Raw genomic sequence first — 25,562 nt, 5'->3', positions numbered from 1 at the left:
TGCAAGTGTACTAATAGAATTTAATGAACAAAAATCTGTAGAAAAAAATAATTAAAATGAACAGTATTTTCATTTCCAGTGGCCAGTTTAATTTTCCTTTTTGCTGTTTGCACAAGGTTTCAGCTCCTCTGTTCCGTGTGCAAATGGGCATCTTTCTGTGCTTCGAGGACATCCATCAGGGTGATTTGCAAAAAACCAGCAGAGACGTGTCTTGCATGCTTCAGATGGTAATTTTCTTTTCGCATTGGATGCTGGTCGTCTTGTTTGCTTCTCTTTTGTCCAGTCACGAATCTGAACGTTGCTCTGGACAACTAAATGTTGAAGAAAAATACAGAATAAGTGTGATCTTTAAGGTATCACATTTACCAGCCTGTAGTGTGTGTATATATATGTGTGTATGTATATATAATATAGTATCAATAAATAAGTAAAATGGTGTACTATCATAACTTGATAAAGTTAAATCATCATAACAACACAAAACTAATCTTAAAAAACTACAGCATCACCGGTTTGGTCTAAATCTACATTTAGAAGACACAAAGCTAATCCGAAGAGAATCTTTCTCGTAGCACAGCTAGGAAGATCTTTAATTGGATACAGTGGATTAATTTCAGTTAGAAGCAGTCAGTGTTCTTGAGCTGATGCCCTGTTCTCTATGTCCTTACATGTGCTTTTATTCACAGGAAACTCTTTCCCAAACTGACCTGAATAGGAAAAAGTTGAATCTTTGTAATTGATGACAGTATACCACAGGATTCGTTCCTGTCATCATGATCACTGTAATGACCTTTACTAACATAAAACAAGTTAAACAAGCAAATAATAATTCTTGATTTTGAAGAATCATTATATTGTTGCATTATATATTATATTGTTGCATTGTCTCAAAGTGCTTCATAGGACATATTGTAAAGTGCGTTGACTGTGTATTTTGTGGGTGAAACCCAGCAGCCAGTTTGCGCACATCAATGACACACAAACAGCCACGGAGTGAGTGTATTTGGGGGATTTGTTGGCCAGGACACCTGAAGAATCTCCCTTCTCTTTTCAAATAGTGCGATGGGATCTTTAACGTCCACCTGAACAGGCAGACAGGACCTCAGTTTAAAGTCTCAACCGAAGGACAGCACCTTCGACAATACAACACACTCACAGCACTGATAGTCAACTTAGTCTATGGTTTCAAGTCGGTTTTGAAACCACAACCTTATTCAGAGGCAAGAGCATTACTGGGGAACGAGAAACAAAGTTTCAAAGCAACAACAGCAACTTGAATTTACATAACATCCTTCACACAGGATTGTTTCTCGGAATGCTATCCAATGGCAAAATTGTAACACCAAGCCAACAGAAAAACAGGAGAGGGAAATGTTCAGAGGTATGGCCAAAGTAAATTTTAATATGGGTTTTAAAGACAGGTAAAGAAGGGGTGAAGCAGAGGGATTGAATCTTGTAGGAGTTCTGTAGCTCAGTGATTAGAGCACTCGCCTCTCAAGCGAGAGACCTGGGTTCGATTCCTGGCAGGGCGAAACCTTAAACAAAACTAAGTTTTCTTACTTCACACACCTGATAATAATCCCTCAAGAGAAAAAAAACAATAATAAATTGGTCACTTCAATCCACGACTGTTTGTGGGACACTGGTGTGCGCAATTGCTCCCTCCTACCTCCGCGGTCACTTCCCCTCCAACATCCACCCACCCCCCCCACCCCCTCCCTCCCACACTCCGACTCCTACCCTACTCCTACACACTTTCGTACCCGTTTCCCTACCCTCTGTCACCAAACTCATCCTATCCCTGAAACCCACCACCTGCTCCCTTGACCCTATCCCCACTCCACTCCTTATCTCCCAGCTCCACCTCCTTGCCCCACATATCACAGACAACGTCAACCTGTCCCTCTCCTCTGGCTGTTCCCATTCCCTTAAAAACTGCCACCATCACTCCCACCTTGAAAAAACCCTCCCTTGATGCGTCGCAGCTATCAAGCTACCGGCCCGTCTCCAACCTTCCCTTCCTGTCCAAGGTCCTGGAAAGAGTTGTCGCCTCCCAACTGCGCTCTTTCCTCTCCACCCATTCATTATTCGAACCCCTTCAGTCAGGTTTCCGTGCTGCCCATAGCACAGAAACTGCCCTGGTCAAGGTCACCAATGACATCCTGACCATCTGTGACCAGGGCTCCCTCTGCCTCCTCGTCCTATCGGCAGCATTCGATACGGTCGACCACGCTATCCTCCTCCACCGCTTGTCCTCCCACCTCAACCTTCAAGGCCCTGTCCTTGAGTGGTTTAGGTCGTACCTCTCCCACCGTCTTCACTTTGTTTCCACAAACGGCTTCTCCTCCACCCCCCGCACTGTCTCGTGTGGTGTCTCTCAGGGATCTGTCCTCAGTCCACTCCTCTTCACCCTCTATATGCTCCCCCTTGGTGACATCATCCGCAGACATGGGGTTAACTTCCACATGTATGCGGATGACACCCAACTCTACCTTTCCTCCTCTACCCTCAACTCCACGACCACCGATGTCCTGACAGCTGCCTGTCCGACATCGAGTCCTGGACGAGAGACAACTTTCTTCAGCTCAACGTGCATAAAACTGAGGCCCTCCTGATTGGCTCGCGTTAGCGCCTCCGCACCTCAGGCGCTGACAGCATCAGCATCCAAGGCTGCACTCTCCACCTCTCAAAGCCAGTCAGGAACCTCGGGGTTCTGTTCGACCCTGAGCTGTCCTTTCTCCCTCATATCCGCGCCACAACTGGCACCGCCTTCCATCACCTCCGGAATGTCGCCAGACTACGGCACTACCTCACCCCTCACGCTGCTGAAACCCTGGTCCACACCTTTATCACGTCAAGGCTGGACTATGGGAACTCTCTCCTCGCCGGCCTTCCCGCCACCTCCCTCCACAAGCTGCAGGTCATTCAGAACTCTGCAGCTCATGTACTGTCCCGCACCAGGCTTCGGGACCACATCACTCCCACCCTCGCTCGCCTCCACTGGCTCCCCATCCCCCAGAGGATCGAATTCAAGATCCTCATCCTCACCTACAAGGCCATTCACGGCCTTGCTCCCTCCTACCTCTCCGACCTACTATCCCCCTACCTACCTGCCTGTACCCTCCGTTCCTCTGGCTCCGGTCTGCTCCACATCCCCCTCCCCAACCGCCCTACCATCGGTGGCCGGGCTTTCAGCCTCTCAGCCCCTAGGCTCTGGAACTCTATCCCCCAGTTCCTTCGCCGCCTCCTCCCTTTCCTCCTTCAAGGCTGGTCTCAAGACCTTTCTCTTTGACCGTGCCTTCAGCTCCCCTCTCGACTCTCTACCCCTCCTCGCTCCCTCCCTTCCCTTCCCTCCCCTCACCCTGACCATTTCCCCCCTCTTCGCTCCCTCCCTTCCCTCCCCTCACCCTGACCATTTCCCCTTTGCTCGGGTCCCAACCCAACTGTACAGCGCCTTGGGACGTCCTCCCGACGTGAAAGGCGCTCTATAAATGGAATCTTGTTGTTGTTGTTGTTGCTGCGTTTCACCCACAAATATGCAGTCAATTCACTTTACAGCATATTTTGTGAAGCTCTTTGAGACGTCTAGAAGACGTGAAAAGCACTATATCAAATGCAAGGATTATTATTATTGAGGCAGAGGGTTCCATAGATTAGGGGATAGTGGCTGAAGGCATGGCCATCAATGGCGGCGTGAAGGGATCGTGGAATACACAGCAGGCCTGTGAGCACTGAGTCGGGCAATGGAACATAAATGTAGAAAAATAAGTCATGTAATACTTGTGAATGTACAAAAGGATTAATTAATCTTTAAATTTATATATGGATTTCAACTGTTAAGTTGATTTCAACCTTGAAGAAACCTTCCCTTGACCTATAGCAGCTATCCAGCTACCAGCCCAATTCAAATCTCCCCTTCCTATCCAAGTTCCTATCCTCTTACTCCCTCCATGAACCCCTGCAATCGGATTTCTGTGCTGCCAAAAGCACGGAAACTGCTCTGGTCAAGGTTACAAACGACATCCTGACCATGTGTGACCAGGGCTCCCTCTGCCTCCTCGTCCTCTCCGCCGCTCTTTGAAACTGTGGACCACTCAATCTTCCTCCACCGCCTCTCCTCCCACCTCAACCTTCAAGGTTCTGTCCTTGACTGGTTCAGGTCCTACCTTTCACACCGCTTCCACTTCGTCACTGCAAACAGCTTCTCCTCCAGCCCCCGCACTGTTTTGTGCGGTGTTCCTCAGGGCTCTGTCCTCGGTGCTCTCCTCTTCACTCTCTACATGCTCCCCATTGGTGACATCATCCACAGTCGTGGGGTAAATTTCCACATGTATGCAGATGACACCCAACTCTACCTCTCTGCCTCCACCCTGAACTCCAGGACTACTGGCATCCTGACCGACTGCCTGTTCGACATCAAGTCCTGGACGAGGAACAACTTTCTCCAACTCAACGTTAGCAAGACCGAGGCCCTCCTGATTGGCACCTCGGGCGCTGGCAGCATCAGCCTCCACGGCTGCACACTCAACCTCACTAAGCCAGTCAGGAACCTGGGTGTCTTGTTTGACCCTGAACTGACCTCTCTCTCCCACATCCACGCAATGACCGGCACTGCCTACCACCACCTCCACAAAATTGCCAGACTCCGTCACTGCCTCACCCCTCAGGCCTCCGAAACCCTCACCTACTCATTCGTCACATCAAGGCTCGATTACGGGAACTTCATCGGCCTTCCCAACTCTTCCCTTCACAAGCTGCAGATCATCCAAAACTCTGCAGCCCGTGTACTTTCACACACCAGGCTCCGTGACCCCATCACTCCCACCCTCACCCGACTCCACTGGCTCCCCATCCCCCACAGGATCGAGTTCAAGATTCTCGTCCTCACCTTTAAGGCCATCCATGGCCTTGCCCCCTCCTACCTCTCTGACCTGCTGACTCCGTACCAACCTGCCCACTCCCTCCGTTCAGTGGGCTCCGGCCTGCTCCATGTCTCCCACCCGACGTGCGCTACTATCGGTGGCCGGGCTTTCAACCTCTCTGCCTCCACACTCTGGAACTCCATCCCACGGCATCTTCGCCTCGCTTCCTCCCTTGCCTCTTTCAAGGCCGATCTCAGGACCCTTCTCTTCGACCGTGCCTTCGGTCGCCCTCCCACTTCTCTGCCTTCCCTTACCCCTATACCACCCCTTCCCCATGCTCGGGCTCCGACACCTGACTGTTCAGCGCTTTGGGACGTCCTCCCGATGTGAAAGGCGCTCTATAAATGTAATTTTGTTGTTGTTGTTGTTGTAGTAAGTGACTGAATTGTCGTGAGATTAAATGTTTAATAGACCTAATATAGTCTAATTAATATTAAAAAATCATATTTGTGGGAATGATAATGTAAATAGAACAGATGATTGTAAAAACTTTTGTTCGGTAAATAAGAAAATTGATTATCAATGGAAAAAATATATTGTTCATAAATAACAGCCAAGATTCATCTTCATATACATTCAATATATGCATGGTCACACAGAGACATATATAGACATACAAGTAGGGCTACATGTTCAGACATTTCAAAAGAATGAAGTTTTTCTTGCAGGAACAAATTAGATAGAGCAGGTGAAAAATCTAAGTTGTAAGCCTTACCTTCAAATACCTGATAATTGTTTCTCAACAAAGTCTTCAAACCTCCACATTCCTTCTTTAATCTCTGCAATGCATCTCTGTCCAAAAGGCCTGCCACATTCTTCAGAGGCAGACTTCCTGCAATGAAAAAGTATTGAGGACTACCTTAAGCCAAATAACAAGATTTCAAAATAGTATGTGGCCTGATCTCTCATGAACATCAGATTTCTTTCACAAACTACATCATTCTACAAACTTCAGTAACTGTCAGCGATCTTTTAATTATTTATAATTTAATCTACATTGACCTTTAGAATTACAGAAGAAGTTACTAATAAGAAAAATGCTGCATTTAAAATGTACTTAGCCTAGTAGAAAGTATGTAGCATATTATTATTGAAATTATTGATAGAAATAAATTTGAGAGTTGTTAGGGAAAATATTACATGAAGTATTACGTGAGCACTCTGCTACAACAATGCCGTGTAAAGATTTGTCACTGTGTGAACTTATGAAGTCAAAGGTAGGGACTTAGCTGGCTTTGATTTATTTTAGATATTGCACACTTCTGAAATATTCAGGCACAAGATTCTGAATTGAAAGGTTACATGTCAAGCACATTCAGTTCACAGTATGAGTGAATGTACAGTAATTGAATTGTATAGAACAACAGAGAACTCTGGTATAAATTTAAAGCTTCACAGACTCGTTGTTCCTATTATATTGACAGGTGCTAAACCAGTAGTTTGGCATTTGATCTCATCAATAAAATGTGAATCAAAAGTAAAACAGATTTTCGGGGACAAATGTGTACAGCAGGTAAAAAAAAACTGATTTCTAATGTAGACCAACTAGCTAAAATACCTTGAATGAGTCTTTTAAAAATAGAGAGAATGTGTCTAAACAGGCCAACGGAACCTCAGTTTAACATCTCATCCGAAAATGTTTACTACGTGGGTATCAGGGTATCATAATATATGGAGAAAAAGCAGGCATGTTGTCAAATTACAGATCCTCTACGATCTAAGTTGCTGCTGAAGATTTTACCTGATGACCAAATCTTTGCAGTTCTATGCAACATGCTTTGCAGCTCTGTAGTTATTAGTTTGAGAATCAGCAGAGGGAAAATGTGCAACTGGCAAAATGTGCAAATAAAATATGATGCATTTCGTTAGGACTGGCTAGGAAATTGGCAAAACTCGACTGACAGTTTGCACCTCAACATTCGAAAAAGTAACATAATTTGTGTTAGGAACATAAAGACAGGGGTAGATCATTCGGCCCGTCAAGCTTGCTCAACCATTTTGTTAGATCGTACCTGATCTGTAACTTAATAGTATATGTCTGCCTTTTCTCCATATATTATGATACCCTTACTCATTGTAGATAGTTACGGATGAGATGTTAAACCAAGGTCCCATCGGCCTGTCCAGGTGGATGTTAAAGATTCCGTGTCGCTGCTCGAAAAGTGAATAGGGTTTCTCCAGGTGTCCTAGCCAACAATCCCCCCGCAAAAATTGGTCACTCACTCCGTAACTATTTGTAAGACATTGCTGTGCACATATCAGCTGCTATATTCGCCCGGGTATCCGATGAAGTGTTTTGAGATATCTCAATGTGATAAGGCACTATACCAATATAAGGGTTATTAGTATTTATCTATCATCCTTTAAACATTCCCGTCTCTACATGAACAGTCTTTGAGGAAGTAAATTCCACAATCTTACAACTCTGAAAACAAAGCCTTCTAATTTTATCTTGAACAGGTCTAAACCTACGTTTTAGATTATATCCTCTTGTTCTGGACACTAAAACCATAGAAAAAGTCTTATTCATTTTGTCAATTCTCTTAAACACATTGATCAGATCACCCTCCTTCACCTCCTCTATTCAGGGGGTACAGCCCCAGTTTGCCTATTCTGTTCTCATAACTAAATTCCTTTGGGTTGGACCAGCATATTCCTACTTACACAAACTTCTTGTGCATACTTACACAAAACAGGAGAACTGGAGGCAATAATTCGTAGTGAGGAACCAGATATAATTGGGATTACTGAAACGTAGCTACAAAAAAAACAGGACTAGCAACTAAACATTGCAAGGTATAACATATTTAGAAAGGATAGAGATGGGGAAAAGAGCAGTGGAGTAGCTGTACTCGTTAGGGATAATATCGTGACAGTAGAAAAAAGGGACATAGCCAACAGTAAGACAGAAACAGAATCTGTGTGGATAGAGATTAAAGATGGGATCATTCACACAAATAGGTGTCCTCTACAGACCACCTAATAGTGGAAGAGAGGTAGAGGAAGAAATAATAATAATAATCCTTGCATTTGATGTAGCGCTTTTCACGTCATCTAGACGTCTCAAAGCACTTCACAGGATATAATGTAAAGTGAATTGACTGTATATTTGGGGGCGAAACAAAACAAAATATAAAAATATGCAAGCAAATTAGGGAAATGAGTAAAAGACACAGAATAATAATCATGGGGGATTTCAACAACCCCTAAATAAATTGGCTAGAAGAGGTAGATAAAGGGGATAAGGGAATGGAGTTCCTTCAATGTGTACAGAACTTCTTTCTTACCCAGTATGTAAGAGGAATACAAGGGAGGAATCGCTGCTGGATATGGTAATGGGAAGTTAAAAGAAGTACGAGTAGGGGAACATCTAGGCAATAGTGATCATAACTTAATAAGGTTTAAGATAATGATTAAGAAGGTCATCAGTATGACAAAGACCAGGGTAATAGATTGGAAAAAAGCTGATTATGAGGGGATGAGAATGGAACTTGGGAAAATAAACTGGAAAAAATATTGGCAAACAAAGAGATAGAGCAGCAGTGAGAAACATTTAAAACAGTGGTCAATAGAGTCCAAGAGAAATATATTTTGCTAAAAAGCAAGACAAAGCTAATAATAATGACACCAAGGATGAATAAAGACATAAGGGCAAAGTTAAGACTCAGGAAAGAGGTGTTCACTAAGTACATAAACAACAAGGGAGAACATGACCAAAAAAATACGAAGAGGTCAGGAAAACAATCAAAAAAAATTAGGAAGGCAAATAGGAATTATGAAATTAAATTATCAAGGAATATAAAAATAAATAGTAAAATATTCTACAGACATATAAATAACAAAAGAAAAATCAAAATAGGAATAGGGCCACTAAGGGATGGACAAGATAAGCTCCCAGGCCGCGACGGCTAAATGGCAGAAATATTAAATAATTACTTTGCCTCAGTTTTCACCTGGGAGATGGATCAGGTGGACATGACAGTAGAAGAGAAGAGATCGAAAGTAATATAAATACATTTAAGATACAAAGGGGAGATATAATCGAAAAACTAACGAAACTCAGAGAGGATAAAACCCCCGGTCCAGATGGATTGCATCCGCGTATATTAAAAGAATCGAGGGAAGAGATAGCAGAGGCACTATTACACATATATAACTCATTAGAAAAGGGAGTAGTGCCAAAGGACTGGAGGATAGCTAATGTTATACCTATATTTAAAAAGGGAGATAGAACAACCCCAGAGAACTATAGACCTGTCAGCTTAACACTGGTGGTAGGAAAGATAATGGAATCCTTACTGAAGGAGGTAATAGAAAAACATTTAGAAACGGAAAACATAATAAAGAATAGTCAGCACGGATTTCAAAAAGGAAGGTCATGCTTGACAAACCTCAATGAATTCTTTGAAGGGGTAACGGAAAGAGTAGACAAGAGTAATCCAAATATATTTGGATTTCCAAAAGCTGTTTGATAAGGTACCACATAATAGACTAACAAATAAGGTCAGAGCATGTGGAGTCAGGGGAAAAATAGCTGAATGGATAGCAAGCTGGCTGTAAACCAGAAAACAGAGAGTAGGGGTAAAGGGTAGCTACTCAGACTGGTGGGCAGTGGTGTTCCACAAGGATCGGTATTGGGACGTTCACAATATACATTAATGATTTGGATTCAGGAATCAGCAGTTCAATTTCAAAATTTGCGGACGATTCCAAATTGGGGGGAGTAGTTAATACAGAGGAGGACTGCAACAAATTACAGCAAGATATTAATAAACTTGCTGAGTGGGCATTTAAATGGCAAATGCATTTCAACGTAGAAAGTGTGAAGTAGTACATTTTGGTAGAAGGAATAAGGAAGTCACATACATCCTGGAAAATAAAAACCTAAATGGAGTTAGAGGAGCAAAGGCATCTAGGGGTACATGTACACAATTCACTAAAGGTAGCAACGCAGGTTAATCAGGCCATGAACAAAAAACAGGCTTTGAGGTACATTTCTAGAGGGATAGAAATAAAAAGCAGGGAAGCTATGGTAAACTTCTATAGAACATTGGTTAGCCCACACTTAGAATACTGTAAAGGAGCTGGAGAGGGTGCAAAGGAGATTCACAAGGATGATCCCAGAACTGAGAGGTTATACCTATCAGGAAAGACTGAACATACTTGGATTCTTTTCTCTTGAAAAGATAAGGGTAAAGGGTGACCCGATAGAGGTCTTTATGAAAGGTTTTGATAGGGTAGACATAGGGAAGATGTTTCCACTTGTGAGTGAGACCAAAACCAGTGGCCATCAATATAAAATAGTCACAAATAGATCAAATGGGGAAGAAATTTCTTCACACAAAGATTAGTGGGAATATGGAAAATGCTACAAGGAGTTATTGAGACAAATAGCATAGATGTACTTAAGGGAAAGCTAGAATAGTTACATGAGGGAGAAAGGAATAGAAGGTTATGCTTGAAGGCTTGACAACAACAACAAGATTACATTTGTATAGTGCCTTTCATGTTGGGAGGACGTCCCAAAGCGCTGGACAGTGTACAGCACTTCAGACCCAAGCTGGGATCAGGGAGGGAGAAGGGAGGAGGGGAGAAGGGGGGTGGCTGATGGCATAGTCGAAGAGGAGGGTTTTGAGGCGGGACTTGAAAGGAGGCTAAGGAGGGGGCGAGGCGGAGTGATTGGGGGATGGAATTCCAGAGGTTGGCTGAAGGCTCACCCGCCAATGGTGGGGCGGGTGGGTTGGGGGACGTGGAGCAGGCTGGAGCCGGCTGAGTGGAGGGAGCGGGAGGTTTGGTAGGGGATTAGAAGGTCACAAAGGTAGGGTGGGGTGAGGCCATGGAGGGCTTTGTAGGTGAGGACCAGGATCTTGAACTGGATCCTCTGTAGGATAGGGAGCCAATGGAGTCAGGTGAGAATGGGGGAGATGGGGTCACGGAGTTTGGTGCGGGAGAGGACACGGGCTGCAGAGTTCTGGATTATCTGCAGCCTGTTGAGGGAAGAGTTGAGGAAGGGCAGGAGGAGGCTCATTTGGAGCATAAACACCGGCATAGACCAGTTGGGCCGAATGGCCTGTTTCTGTGCTGTATATTCTAATGTATGCTAATGTATTCTAATGTATTCTTCAAAACTCAAGTGTCATAATTGCACTTTCAATGGAAAATTTGCCTCAGTCTCTTAATAAAACATCGCATTAATTCTGGGCTAAAACCCTTTAATTTGTGCCAACAAACATATATAAAAATATAGCAAACAATCATCAAGCAGCAGAACAACTTCTTGATAAAGTAGACCTAGCTACCAAATATAGCTCTATTAAAAGACTTCATACTCACCCTGTTAAACATTCTTCATATAAAGATGTGTCAGAAGGAAGTCAAAAGTAGGGATACCTGAGACTTCTAATATCCCTACTTTTGACTTCATTCAGAGATTTCTCTTACACCTTGCACAACGGTAAGAAGTTAGGAAACCACTGCTTCTAGAACATGCCCTCCTGTCTACGAGTACCATACCAAAGATTCAGAAATTTCTTACAGTTATAGGCTTAACACTATGATTTGAAAATTTTAGACTGTGCAGAATTTTAGAATATTGTGAAATTCAGTTTCAAGTTAGGAGCCGAGTCTTACAAACAATTATTTTTAAGAAGTAAAATAAACAGTTAGAAGTTCTAAATTAAGACTGAACTTAAAAATTCTAAAATTCTGTACGATCAGGCATTTTAAGACATTGTGGTCTTTGGTGAAGACTAGGTAGATTTGGGAACCTCCGTTTTGTAAAGATTATATGTCAAGTAGAAATAGTGGTTCTTTATTAAACTTCTGATGCGATCAGAGAAAAGCACACCAATCAAGGCTTGGAAGATTTAAATATATCCATGACCATCAGGCCCAGCAATTCAGTAATATCTATAGATATAAGGAAATCAGTTTATAATCTTGTGACTAATTCATATCAAATGTCACTTATGATGTGTGACATTCTTCAGTAGTACAGTAGTTAGTCACCGAAGGACAAGTGTCCTTATATCTTTAGGGGCAGTACTTAGGTGCCTGAGCCAGAATATGAAGAAACTGACTTTTTGAAGTTACTTTTGTCCAGAATAGCCCCAGCACCCCAACAAAGCTAACCGTTAATACTTAAAGGTGAGCCAGCAAAGAATCAAGATTGTCAAGTTCCCAACAGTTACCATGATGGCTGATAATTGGGTAATAAAGGAAAGCAAGAGAAATCAAATGACATCTCAATATTAACAACAAATTGCATTTATAAAGCACCTTTCACATCGGGAGGATGTACCAAGGTGTTGGACACAGAGCTGAGTGCAATTAAAATAATAATAAATCTTGCATTTGATACAGCACCTTATCATGTCATCAACACGTCTCAAAGAGCTTCTCAGGATATACTATAAAGTGGAGTGACTGTTTTGTTGGTGAAGATGACTTTGGATGACTTCAAAGACTCATCTTGGTATAACAATTCACATTTCTGTCATCTTGGTAAATAGTAGTTTTGCCTTGTGCAAACTAAAAAANGATTACATTTGTGGAGGTTCAAGGTCAAAATAACCTGCTGCAGAAAACAGAAGTCTTACCTCCCTTGTTCCAGCAACCCTTGTCTTCATCGTTGCTTTTTTCCTGGTGGTCCTGATTAGCATTCAGCAATGCATTTGCCACATGAAGCACCACACCATCAATAAAGTCGCGGGGTAATGTAGCACAGTTCTTAACCTTCTCTATCTTCTCTCTAGGTTGGAAGCCACCCACCCAATTGCTGGATGTAGAAGAATCGATTGGAAGAGATGCTTCTTCCATCATATCACCAATGTCACTGGTAAAATGCTTCATGTCATGAGAATGTAGTGATTCAGGAGCTGTCATCTCATTATTTGCTGCACTTTTCCCACCAGTGAGTCTTCCTCTGATGTACTGGGTTCGTTCTTCATCCAGTCTTCCTTCACTGGAAGGGGGATATTTCCTCTGCTTACCAAGCAGGCACACCTAAAGTACAAAGGGCGAGTTGGAAAGTAAGGAAAAGAGAGGAGACACGCAAGTCACATCTCTCCATCTTAATATGACTTCAGCACCTGTGACAAGAGGCATACAGCTCCCATGAACATTGTGTAAATAGAATAAATGTAAACATCAAAACACCACCATTTGATGTTTATATTTATTTTCTGTAAACAATCATTTCCAGATAATGTGAAAAGTCATAACCGCCTGAATTTTTTATACATATATTAATTGTTTATACACAACAATTTACACTTGACGCTTTTCACAATGTGAATGTCTTACAGCCTTTCACAAAAGCAATAAAAAGGAGTCCTGTAGCTTAGTGGTTAGAGCACTTGTCTCGCAAGCGAGAGGACCTGGGTTCAATTCCCAGATGGGGTGAAACCTTAGGCAAGTTTCCTTACTCCACATGCCTGTTTACCTAGCAGTAAGTAGGAACCCAGTTGTTAGTCGATTGGCGGATTGCTTTACCGGGAGTAATAATACCTTCAAAAAAATAAATAAATTGGACACGCAATCCACAACTATTTGTGGGACACTGCTGTGTGCAAGTGACTGCTGAGTTTTGCCCACAAAATATACAATCAATTTACTTTATAGTATATTCTGTGAAGTGCTTTGAGACGTCTCAAAGAAGTGATTAGGTGCTATAACAAATGTAAGGCTTAGTATTATTATATTAATGAGCAGGGAAGAAAGGAGTGAAATTCAAGAGTGCTGATCAAAGGTATGGTTTATATATAGGTCCACCTCATCCATCGTGGAATACACAACAACAACTTGCATTTATATAGTGCCTTTCACGCCGGATGGAGTCTCTTGGCGCTTTAAACTATTTTTTAGTTTACTACTTTTTAAGTTTGAGCGCTTACACTATTTCTCAAATATTTTTATGTAATAAAAGATGATTTTCCTAAATACAGTATATTGTTAAAGTGTCTAAATTCAAATAACCACTTCTGCTGGGGTTAAGTGATGCCCAACACAATCCTCTGCGATCCAATATTTACAAGGATCCTCCTCCTGGTTTCTCTTTAGCACCCTCCACTGGTTGTATGCACGTGTAGCAGCCACGTGGGCACAGGTCAGGCTCAGCTACAGTGACACCCTCTACAGTTGAGTGACCCAAACTCACTGCTAAAATTCACACGTGAATATGGGTCACTTGGGCAGGGTAACAGAAGACAAACCTGTCCCTAGGAACTACACCCCAGCAAGAACAGGCCAGACCAGGAGCAGAAAGACCTTATCATCAATGGAGGTTAATGGACATTAAAGGAGAGAAAATTAGAAAAAAATGAGACAAATTAAAAATGGGAAAAAAAAGCTTAAGAGAAATGTGTGGCTGAACGACAAGAGTATCCCTCAACCTACCTGTAGTCTAAGAGTCTAGTTTTGAACACCAGTGAGGAAGGACAGAAACTAATTAGAAGCAATCATCTTTCTTTTCACATTTCTAACAGGCATCGCAATGGCTAAAAAAAGTTTATTATTATTTGTAAGAATTTAATTATTTTGTAAGAATAATCAATATACTTTTCTTTTTTTAATCTTAATTCTTTCATTAAGGATTATTCCCCCTTGAATCATAAAATAGTCCAACTCTCAGGTCTGAGGCATAGAAAAATCGGGCAGCGGGTCACTTAAGTGAGCCTTCAGTTTAATTTTAGTTACTGAATTCTCTCCACTCACCCGTTTAGTAGAAGGGATTCGAAGGCAGTCTTCTTCCACTTCAAAGCCACAAACAGAACCCACTTCAATAATGAAATCAAGGTATTCTCTGTACTGTGTCTTTTTGGTTTGCCTACGGCAGTACTTTCCATAGAAATCAAAGAAGCAACAAGGCAGGACAAAATAGCGGCACTCATAGGACGATCTGTAGCACAAAAATCAAACAATTACCTTTTTCAATGTTTATCACTGTATTCAAGTAACACTGGGGGTTTAAGTTCTATATCACAACCTAAACTCGAAGTCCAGACTAACGCTCCAGCTCAGAACACACAGAACCCTGTGTTGTCAGAGGTAAGGTCCTCTGGATAAGATATTAAAAATCAAGCTCCTGTCACTCCTCTGTTCTTCAGGAGGACATTAAAGGTCTGATCACACTTAAAAAAGAGAAGGGAGTTTCTCCTTTGTCGTGGTCAAAAACTTGCAGATTAAGTTAGGAAATCATTTCACAGGGTTTGGGGGGCCAAGCTTACAGCAAAATAACTGCTATATTTGTCTACATAGTCACAATACTTGGCAGTAATTACAGTAAAGTTACATTTCAACATGGTAAAGCATTACAAAAATGCAAGTTCTTTCTTACTTTCAATATGTAAACAAATCAGTGAAAGTAGTCAAGACTATAGGACAACTTTGTTATAATGTAAAAAAAAGGCCAAATTTCAGATCGCCAGGTTGGCACTGACATCACTTCCTGCACATTGCACACATGCCTGCTATGTACATGAAATACTGCTGCCCTCACTTGCACATAACACACATGTGCATGACCTGATAACCTGCCATCAGGGGTCAAGCTGACACAAGCCCTATCGGGCTTTATAACAGGGTTGCTCTGTACTCTGCTGAGCTATCTGTAATTGTCAGGCAGTCAAACAACTCATGAAGTTTATGTTTTACGACCTTTAACATCAGAAGAACAACTTGCAATTATATAGTGCCCTTCACATGGGATAACGTCTTGCGTTTGACAGTGGCAGAGTCCAACAATGAGCCAGGGGGAGAGGGAGGGGGACGGTGACTGTATACATGATCATAAAGGAAGGTCTTTAGGTGGGATTTGAAGGTGGGGAGGGAGGGGCAAGGTGGAGGGATTGAGGGAGAGTTCCAGAGTTTCAGGGCATATTGGCTGAAGGCACGGCCACCGATAGTGGAGCGGAGGGTACGAGGGACAAACAGGAGCCAAACAGTATAGCTTCTATCTTGCCGATATTCAGCTGCAGGAAATTTGCGCTTTTCCAGGCCTTGATGTCCATCAAGCAAGCTGACAGGACATCAGCGGACTGGGAGTTGCAGCTGGAGGAGGAGAAGTAGATTTGGGTGTCATCTGCATACATGTGGAAGTTGCAATGGCCCAAAAACAACCACAAAGTGAATTACCAATTTCATTTGGACAATTATTGATCAGGAAGAAAATCTTTTCTCTTTTCAAAATTTTTTTTTAACATTTCACCTGAAGGTCAGTACCTTCAATTCAGTAAAGCTAAACAAGCTGTAGATAGCTGAATATTTCATCTAGTTAAAATTCAAATGATGAAAATAACCACATACCTTGCTGCAATAAGAGGTATCCATGGTGTCAACTCATCTGAATGGTTACCAATTATCCAGTCAACATCCGGAAACAGGTAGCTATCACTTGGGGTAATGGCATGTTCCTAGCAAAACAGCAGCACTTAATTTCATTATTTATGTATTCATTCACTCGCTCACAAGCCTGATTTGAAGCAAATCTCATAATCAAATCATCATTTCTAACTCTCCCCACCCCCTTTTCCTGCATGTTCCAAAAATGTACCTGGGTTATCAGGATTGCTATTTGTAAATGTACTCCTTTGATATTCCAAATGCAACTACAAAAAATAAATTGAACTATCATTTTTTTTGCTGGGCCTTCAACTGTCCTATGTCATGGAGACAAATGGAATGGATAATGCTCCATCATATCATCCCACTCAGTCTTTTTTGTTAAATCGTTATAAGATTCAATGTTAATCTGGATAATATGAAATAAAATCCCTTTGGCACCTTGTATCAACACTAAATCAGTTGCAGCACAAATTACTTACAGAATAAAGCTCCTCTACTCCTTAGAATCTGCATTATCCCAGAAAAGCACTCATTTGTGAATCGACCGACCATTCATATTTTTGCATAAAATATCCTTATGACTTAATTCAGCTTTCTATGAATTTGGAAGTACAGAACAACAGACTTGTTTCAAATTGGGTATTATCATGTGTGTGTTGTTAGCCATAACAAAGGATTTGGTGCATTTTTATAATGCAAGCTATGTCCATCAAAAATATAGCATATAGCATATGAAATGCAAGTGTTCTTAACCATTAGACAAAATTTCATTCCATTTGTCCTGCTAGGATGAAACCCAAATGGCATGCCTCAGATCCACTTGGTTTATACCATGCTACTGAGGTGCAGAAAGCTTATATGTATATATATGTATGACCTATTGGCAGAAAAAATAAACCATTGAAATAGCAAGTAAAAAATCATGTAAAACTTTGAACCTAGTGTACCTATAGGGTTATATATTAGCATGATATAAAATAGTTGGGCACTGAATCACATCTCTGTTACTTACCTCTAAATGTGTCTGTGGACCATACATATTCCAAATTTTGCGCTTCCTCACATCTATACCTCTACCAAGGTACTGGAAGGTAAGAAAAAGTAACTCACTGATAAGATGAATGTAAAATCAAGTAAAATAATAAAATAATAATCCTTGCATTTGATATAGCGCTTTTCACGTCTTCTAGAGTCTCAAAGTGCTTCACAGAATATGCTGCAAAGTGAATTGACCGTATATTTGTGGCGAAACGCGGCAGTGTCCCACAAACAGTCGTAAAATATTTCCAAAGCAGTAACTTTTTAAAGCAAGTCACAACTATTAGGCAAGAGATGGCAACAAAAACAACAAGATTGCATTTATAGAGCGCTTTTCACGTCGGGAGGACGTCCCAAGGCGCTGGACAGTTGGGTCGGGACCCGAGCACGGGGGAAATGGTCAGGGTGAGGGGAGGGAAGGGAGGGAGCGAGGAGGGAGTAGAGAGTCGAGAGGGGAGCTGAAGGCACGGTTGAAGAGAACGGTCTTAAAGGAGGAAAGGAAGCAAGGCAAAGGCACTGGGGATGGAGTTCCAGAGCCTTGGGGCTGAGAGGCTGAAAGTCCGGCCACCGATGGTAGGGCGGTTAGGGCGGGGGATGTGGAGCAGACTGGAGCCAGAGGAACGGAGGGTACGGGCAGGTACGTAGGGGGATAGTAGGTCGGAGAGGTAGGAGGGTGCAAGGCCTTGAATGGCCTTGTAGATGAGGGTGAGGATCTTGAATTCGATCCTCTGGGGGATGGGGAGCCATTGTTCTGTTAATTTCGCCCACAAAACATATAGCCAATTCATTTTACAGTATATTCTGTGAAGCTCTTTGAGACGTCTAGAAGACGTGATATAAAGGACTGCACTGTATAAAGTGTTAGCCTGACTCAGTTGGCAGCACTCTTGTCTGATTGTGGGTTAAGCCTAGGCTAACATTCCATTGCAGTACTGGGGAAGCACTATATTGTCAGAGGTGCTGGGCTTTGGATGAGATGTCAAACTGGTCCTACCTGACCTCAGGGAACTTTTTCCTGTTTCATGGCCAAAAATCCCCTATGTAAAATTCATCATTCGTCATGGCTGTTTTGGGGACATTGTTGTATGCAAATTGGCTCTGTAGTCACAACCAATGCACAATCTCTACAGAAAACTATATATTGCTTTGAGATGCAACTGGATAAGGCTATCAAATATTTAAGATTTTATAAAAAAACATATCATTCTTCACTGTTATGCTTCTGCCCTCTGCCACTTTATAACCTGTCATTAAGGAGATACAAGTGATAGAGACCTGAGTGATTCACACTTTGATTTCAAAACCAAGTAACTCTTCATTTCCCTCAGTCTCTCTTTCCCCTTATAACATATAGACTTTTTAAAACCCACGCTTTGTATTAACAAAGCACCGCTTCTTCTAGCTCAGATATGAAACACTAACATTTATGCCCAGCAGAATGTGGAGCTAGGCATGTAAATGAACCATGTAAAACATAGTAAGGGGTAGGTTGGAGAAAGGAAAATAAATCATGGCTCAAATATTACATTTATCAGATTTACCTCAATGAAAACTAGATCTGGTGCTGAAGTGTCACATCTTTCTGAAATCATATGCAATCAATGCTCTCTGCTCAGAAATCCTACAGTGAATTAGGAATTCCATCACAACATCAGTAATGCTGCTGTACTACATTATTTCAGCAAGATCTAAGTTTCTGTCAGCTCACCCCTTCATTGCTCAGGATGTGAACAAGCAATCCATTTCCACATCCCAAATCTATAAAGGACTGTTTAACAGCCAAGTCTTTCTCTGCACGTTCATCTTCCCAGAGAACCTGCAAGACATTTAGACAAAATATAGATAAGGCTTCATGTGTCATGGTAAAAAAAAGTTATTTCACTTTTATGAGGAAAATTAAAGAGTATTAATATAACATTTATAACATAAAAACCTCCTAATGCTGTTTTATACAGATCACACAATGCATGAAATATGCCATGGCTATTTGGCCTATTGAATCAGTTTCTTCCATAGTCCACACACAATGCTCCATCAACAAATCTAATCTACTGACAAACTTTTTTTTAAACATCTCTTCCTCTCCACCCACCACCCTGAAGAAAACACAAGTACAATTCTAAAATACCTAGATTTTAGAAAATATTTCAGGAGCTTCATTTATGCCTGTGTATATATAGTATATATTAATGTTATGATACATCTATTAAAGTTAATGTTACATCTATTAAAATGTCCATTTTCATGATCATGAAAATCACTATTCACAACACAAAAGTTAAAATATACATGTGAAAATTAGTCATGAACTGCAATTGAGCCCAAAATTGCAGTATTACATTTTGATCCTTAATTAAGGACCGAGGGTAAATTGTATTTTGAATTCCCTCCTGATTTCTGAATATGATGGTGCTATGCACAGTGACAAAGTTGTAAGCTAGCATCTTAGTTTCCTACTTAGTGAGGTTGCTGCTTTAGAAATGAAGAAACTTTCACAAGAGCTTTATTATCCTGGTAGTTTAACATATGGTTATCAACATCCCTTGGGGCTTAACTCTTAACTGCTTAAGTGCTTTCTTATATTCTTAAAAAAGGATATGCAATTTTCTCCCACAGAGAAAATTGCCTCATGAATACTAAACGTTATGAATGATATTAACATGAAGTCTACCAAAATGTTGAAAATACCTGATGAGCTCTCTTGCATACAATACTATTATGGTTTAGTTTGTTAGATCAGGGAAGCTTTGCAGCTTTTTTTTTCTTTTTACCATCATAAATAGATTGCAAATAAATAACTACCAATAAGTATGTTGCAATGGCGACATCCTCATAAACAAACTTTTCAGGATCCGTAACTTCTGGCCAAACCTGTTGAAAATGAAATGGCAATGACAGATATTAAATTAATCTAAAGTGGAAACAGACACATAAATGAGAGAAGGGAAAACATGGTTATGGGAGAGGGGTTTAGAGGTGGGAGGCTGGTGTGGAGTATAAATACACATGGACATGTTGGGCAAAATGGCTTGTTTCCTTGGTGAAACATTCTATGTAAAGATGAGAATAGAAGATTGGCTTGCACCATATTCACACCCATGTCTTGGAAATTTTCAAAATATTATAGTATTTTTGACACACTTTACATTCAAGTTCTTTAAACAAAATTCTCACAATAACTGAATTCAACCTAACCCAAAATTGTTAAATATGCAAGATTAGATTCTATTAGACATGTTTTAAACATTTCAAGAGGAGTAAAACTTGAACATTTGTTATATGTGTTCCGAGACACTATCCCGCATGAAGGGTGCTACATAAATTCAAGTTGTTCTTGTTGCACATGAACAATAATGCATTTAATAGCAAATCACAGTGTTAAAATCTTGGCTTCAGTAAGGTATCTTAAATAGCATCTGTATGATGTAGGTCATGACAACAAACAGAAGATCCTGGGTATTCAGAATTCAAACCGAGCTAGACTGGGCCCAAAACTAAATTGTTTTTTAAAAATCCACAGCTTGCGGACTCCCAACTCCTAATTCTCCTACTGAACCTGGCTGGCCTTCACAGTGCCCAGAGACATCGACTTTGACTCAAGATTGTTTGAATCTCGATACCTTATTCGCTACCTTTTGCTCACAGGATTAAAACAATTACAATGCTACTACTGGCAATTACCAACATTTAAAAAAAAAGCCACTAAATGCCGGTACCTCATTGTAATAACACTTAGCCGGAATTCCAGTTTGCCGGATTGGATCTCCCCTCTATCAGTCCAGCTAGCCAGGGTTTAAGTATACAGTACTTAGCTATGTGTCACTTAGTTGTACAATAACACATTGATCTGCATTCTCTGTAAGATTTTTCAAACATTGGTAGGAGGGTGGCAGGAAGAGAGGAAGGCAAATTACAATTATTGTATTAGCAAATTAACAGACATTCTACTCCCCTAGACTCTTAAGATGATTAATTTTCTACTAAAGAGCTGGAATGTAAACTCACACCCAGTTCCCCACGTGGGAAAGTTCATGATCTTGGCTGAACTCACAGGAGGAATCAGAAATTTAGAAATAAATTCATGCCCCCAAACGCAGTTCTCACTCAACATCCTGACAGCCAATTAAAGAGTGGAGGGGCCCAGGAGCAGAATTTGCTAACTCAGTGAATATTGTGTGGTACAAGACAACCAGTTACATTTATACAGCACCTTTCATGTGTAAAGGATGTATGAAAGTGCTTCACAAAACTGACTGAAAGCCTAAGCTGGGTTTTAGGTGGGGAGGAGGGAGAGTGGAGTTGACAAGGGGAAGGGAAAACATACACAAAAACACAATTGAAGCACTGGGTTTTAAGGCACAGGTTGAAGACAGAGATACAAGGCACAAGGTATGGGAACTCCAGGATGGAGTTCCAGAGACTGAGGTAGAGGCTGAAAGTTCATCTATTGATGATGGGGGGAGGGGACATGAAGCAGACTGGTGTTTGCTGAATGGTGGGAATTGCTGTAGCAGAAGGGTAGTACAGTAGGAGGGTGGGTGGAGCAACACTATAGAGACATTTGAATGATAATGACAAAAAGTTCAGTAAAAATAAAACTGATTATGATTCTCAGAATTGTACCTTGACCATTTCTTTGTATTTCTCTTTCAGTTGGTGATAACGTTCGCTATATTTTTCCAGAGAAATTAGAGAGAGAGTGCTCTTATAAATGCTCTTTTTGTTCTCCGTGGACCATTTCACAATTTTTGAAAGTAATACATCTGTGAGCCATGCTGTTTTGGGGTACAAAATCCCATCTGATTCCCATTGTTCAGGGCACAATATAGAAATTGAAACAGACCTTTAAGACATAGTTTTTAAAAAAAGTTAAAGCTCAGAAAAATCAATCTCCAGATTAATGGGGATCCATCTTATTCTAAAATACATGGTTCTGAATACGAAATGATCAAATCATCTTCAACAATACAGACTCATTAGAATTGCAGATTACAGACAAAATTACAGATGACTAGAAGATCTACCGTCAGCTTTATTCTTTTAGTTTGTTTCAAAAATTATTTCCTCACTTTGCAAATCTTACATCAATCATACAGATATGCTTTTCCCAGCTCTTTGCTAATGGCATTTTACAACTGCTTGTTAATGGGCTTCAATGTTAACACTAATTTCAATTTCTGGCCACTAAATTTTTTTTATGCTTCTTCATACCTAGGGCTGGTAGAAATCTTTTTTATTTTAGCGGATAATAGACCATTGGAACTCTATTTTCATGTACTTTGTAAAAGCAGTTTTGTTTATAGTACAATTGGAGTTTAGACTGACCCCAAAAATACCAAATGCGCACACGTAGCCACATGGCTGATTGCTAAATGCTGGCTGGCTTCTCATGCTCCACGTAACCTCCGGCCCATGAGGTCACCATAACGTCATTTCCTGAACATGCCAGCCCCCTTTTGGCACGTATACATAGCGAAAGAGGTGCTGACAGACAATTGTGCTCTGTTATAACGCTGGTTAGGATTCATATGGACCCCAACTACCATATTATAACAGGCTTATCTACTGTATTTGTAAAACAGTTTTGACCCCACTGCATATCTTTTCTAAGCTTCCAGCTGAGTTTTAATAGCAAAAAATAACTAATATCAATTTTTACTCATTTTTAATCAAATCCAGGCAACCATATTCATACAACACATGAAGTTCTACCTGGCTGACGACTCACCATAATGCTTCATCTTCTTCAACACAGCAAAGTTTAAATCTGTAAACGTTGCTTTTCTTGAACGCACAACTTTCTTCATCATGCTCATCAACTGGTATAAATGTGGCAGTGTTGTTTGCAAAATCTGCAAACGACATAGGAGCAGTATTATTATTTTAAAGTTATTTAAGATTGAAATCAGGAGCAGCAATCATAATTCAAGTAGTCCCTAATCTACAGAAATTTAAATGGACTGACTAGGTGGCACATGTGCATAAACTTCCTATGTATTATTGTGATTTAACACTGAATACTAGTACGAGTTGCGTGTGAAATGTGTTTGGCCAATCATAGCATGGTTCACAATGGACATGGAGGCACAACACAAATAATTTTTGCAATAAACAACGTAATCCTACTGAACTCAAAATGCTGCCTTTTTTCTAGGTTTATGTCCACCTGGCAGGAAAAAAAAGTAACAAACCAACTGTGCTGTGCATTACCTGGAAATCAACTGAAAAGTTTAATTTCCCAGAATTGTCCAGTGTTTGACATTTTCTGCTGGATCACTCCAATTTCATAAGATGTTTAATAATAATAAATAATCCTGGCATTTGATATAGGCCCTTATCACGTCTATGAGACGTTTCAAAGCTCTTTGCAGAATATACTGTAAAGTGAATTGACTATATTTTGTGGGTGATGTTTAATTTCATAGTAATTTTTTAAAAAGTTTAGAGGTTCCAGGATTACCAAGAATTGCATTTTTTAAAAAAAAACTTCTATAGGCTAGAAGTTTTATTTAAAAATCTACACTTATACATACTGTATAAATATGATCAAATTTCAAAATGTGTTTCTATATTGACTGTTCTGTCATGTTAGGTGTACTACTCAATTTATGATTCATCCCCAGAATCTCTTTGCCTTACGCCCTCCCTCCCCACCTTCAAAAAAACCTTTCTGACCATGATCACCTTGAGATTTTCCTTTTGAATTGAAATAAATTAAATTGCATTTGATATAAAGCTTCAAGTCAGGAGGATGTCTCAGAAGTGCTTCACAGGATTCACTGTAAGTGCTTTGACTGTATTTTGTAGATAAACACAGCATTCAATTTGCACACGGCAATGACCCACAAAGAGCCAAGATATAAATAACCGAATTTGTATGTGGATTGTTGGTCAGAAGACCGGGAGAAAATCCCTTCTCTTTTCAAGTAGTGCCATGGTGTCTTTAATGTCCACCTGAATCGGGAAAGGTACTTAAATTTAACATCTCATCTGAAGGGCATCAATCAAACAATGCAGCACAATTCCAGCACTGGTGTCAGCTTAAACTGTGAGCTCAAAGTGCCAACATGGTGCTTGAACTCACAATCTTCTGACTCCGAGGTGGGAGTGCTAGCGACTGATCGAGATTGAAACGCTCCCCTGACCTGCAAAAAGAAGTCAGTCAGGTGAAGTCATTTGAGACGTTCCTCTGGTATACAACAATATGCAATTATATAGCACATTTCACACCAGGTTGTGCCTCTGAGCATTTAACAGCATTGAGGTTTCACACCAAGCTGCAAAAAAAAGGATCGGGGGGGGGGGGGGGGTTGACCGAAGGCATGGTCCAAGACAAAAGTCTTCAACATGATTTGAAGACAGGCAGCAAAACAGAGAAATTCAGGGCAGTGTGGCTGAGAGCACGGCCGCCGATAGCGGAGCGGAGGGGACGAAGGGACGTCACTCCCCAGGCTCCTCGGTGCCTCCCGCGCTCCCTGTCATCCTCCACACTGCCTGTGTGTCCCCCACTGCCTCTGGGAGCCCAACTGACTGAAGATGCCGTTGGGTGTGGTGTGGGTTGTGAGCAGGTCAGAGAGGTGGAAGCCAGAAGCCAAGGGATCCATCTGCATGTGGGCGTGAGAGTAATAATAATAATAATAATAACCCTTGCATTTGATTATAGCGCCTTAGCACGTCTTCGAGACGTCTCAAAGCGCTTCACAGAATATTTGTGGAGTCCTGTAGCTCAGTGGTTAGAGCACTCGCTTTGCAAGTGAGAGACCTGAGTTCAATTCCAGGCAGAGGGCGAGACCTTGGGCAAGTTTCCTTACTCCACACAGAGCCTAATAATAATCCTCCAAAACAAAACAATAATAAATTGGTCATTTTCAATCCACGACTGTTTGTGGGACATTGCTGTGCGCAATTGGCTGCCGCGTTTGCCCACAAATATACAGTCAATTTACTTTACAGTGTGTTCTGTGAAGCGCTTTGGGACGTCCTCCCGACGTGAAAAGCGCTATATCAAATGCGAGGATTATTATTATTATTATTATACTGTAAAGAGCGGGTGGAGCGGGGCCGGGACCGGGGCTCTTGAATGACTGAGATGACTCGGTGTGATCTGCTCACAACCCACCTCTGAGCACGACCTCTCGGGCTGCGCTGCCCGGCCCGGCCCCGGCCCCGGACCCTCGCCCTTTAGCCATCACCGTCCTGAGGATGGCGCTGACCTGACCCGCCGCCGCCGCCGCCTCCTCCTCGCCAGGGCCTCGGAGG

The 25,562-nt window shown here is 41.3% G+C and overlaps 1 protein-coding gene across 1 annotated transcript; it reads right to left on the bottom strand.

Moving 5' to 3' along the window:
* Positions 1–25,562, bottom strand: trmt44 (tRNA methyltransferase 44 homolog). Its single transcript, XM_042339489.1, has 11 exons — positions 25,423–25,562; positions 23,032–23,155; positions 21,927–22,146; positions 20,106–20,174; positions 19,012–19,119; positions 17,278–17,349; positions 16,227–16,333; positions 14,637–14,820; positions 12,521–12,926; positions 5,648–5,754; positions 1–311 (listed from the first exon to the last, which is right to left on the bottom strand). Exons 1-11 carry the CDS (start codon positions 25,490–25,492, stop codon positions 120–122), a joined length of 1,659 nt encoding a protein of 552 aa, XP_042195423.1. The 5' UTR covers positions 25,493–25,562; the 3' UTR covers positions 1–119.

The sequence above is a fragment of the Callorhinchus milii genome, unplaced genomic scaffold, assembly GCF_018977255.1.
Source record: "Callorhinchus milii isolate IMCB2004 unplaced genomic scaffold, IMCB_Cmil_1.0 Scaffold1, whole genome shotgun sequence".
NCBI lineage: Eukaryota > Metazoa > Chordata > Chondrichthyes > Chimaeriformes > Callorhinchidae > Callorhinchus > Callorhinchus milii.
This window is presented reverse-complemented; position numbering and strand designations above follow the sequence as displayed.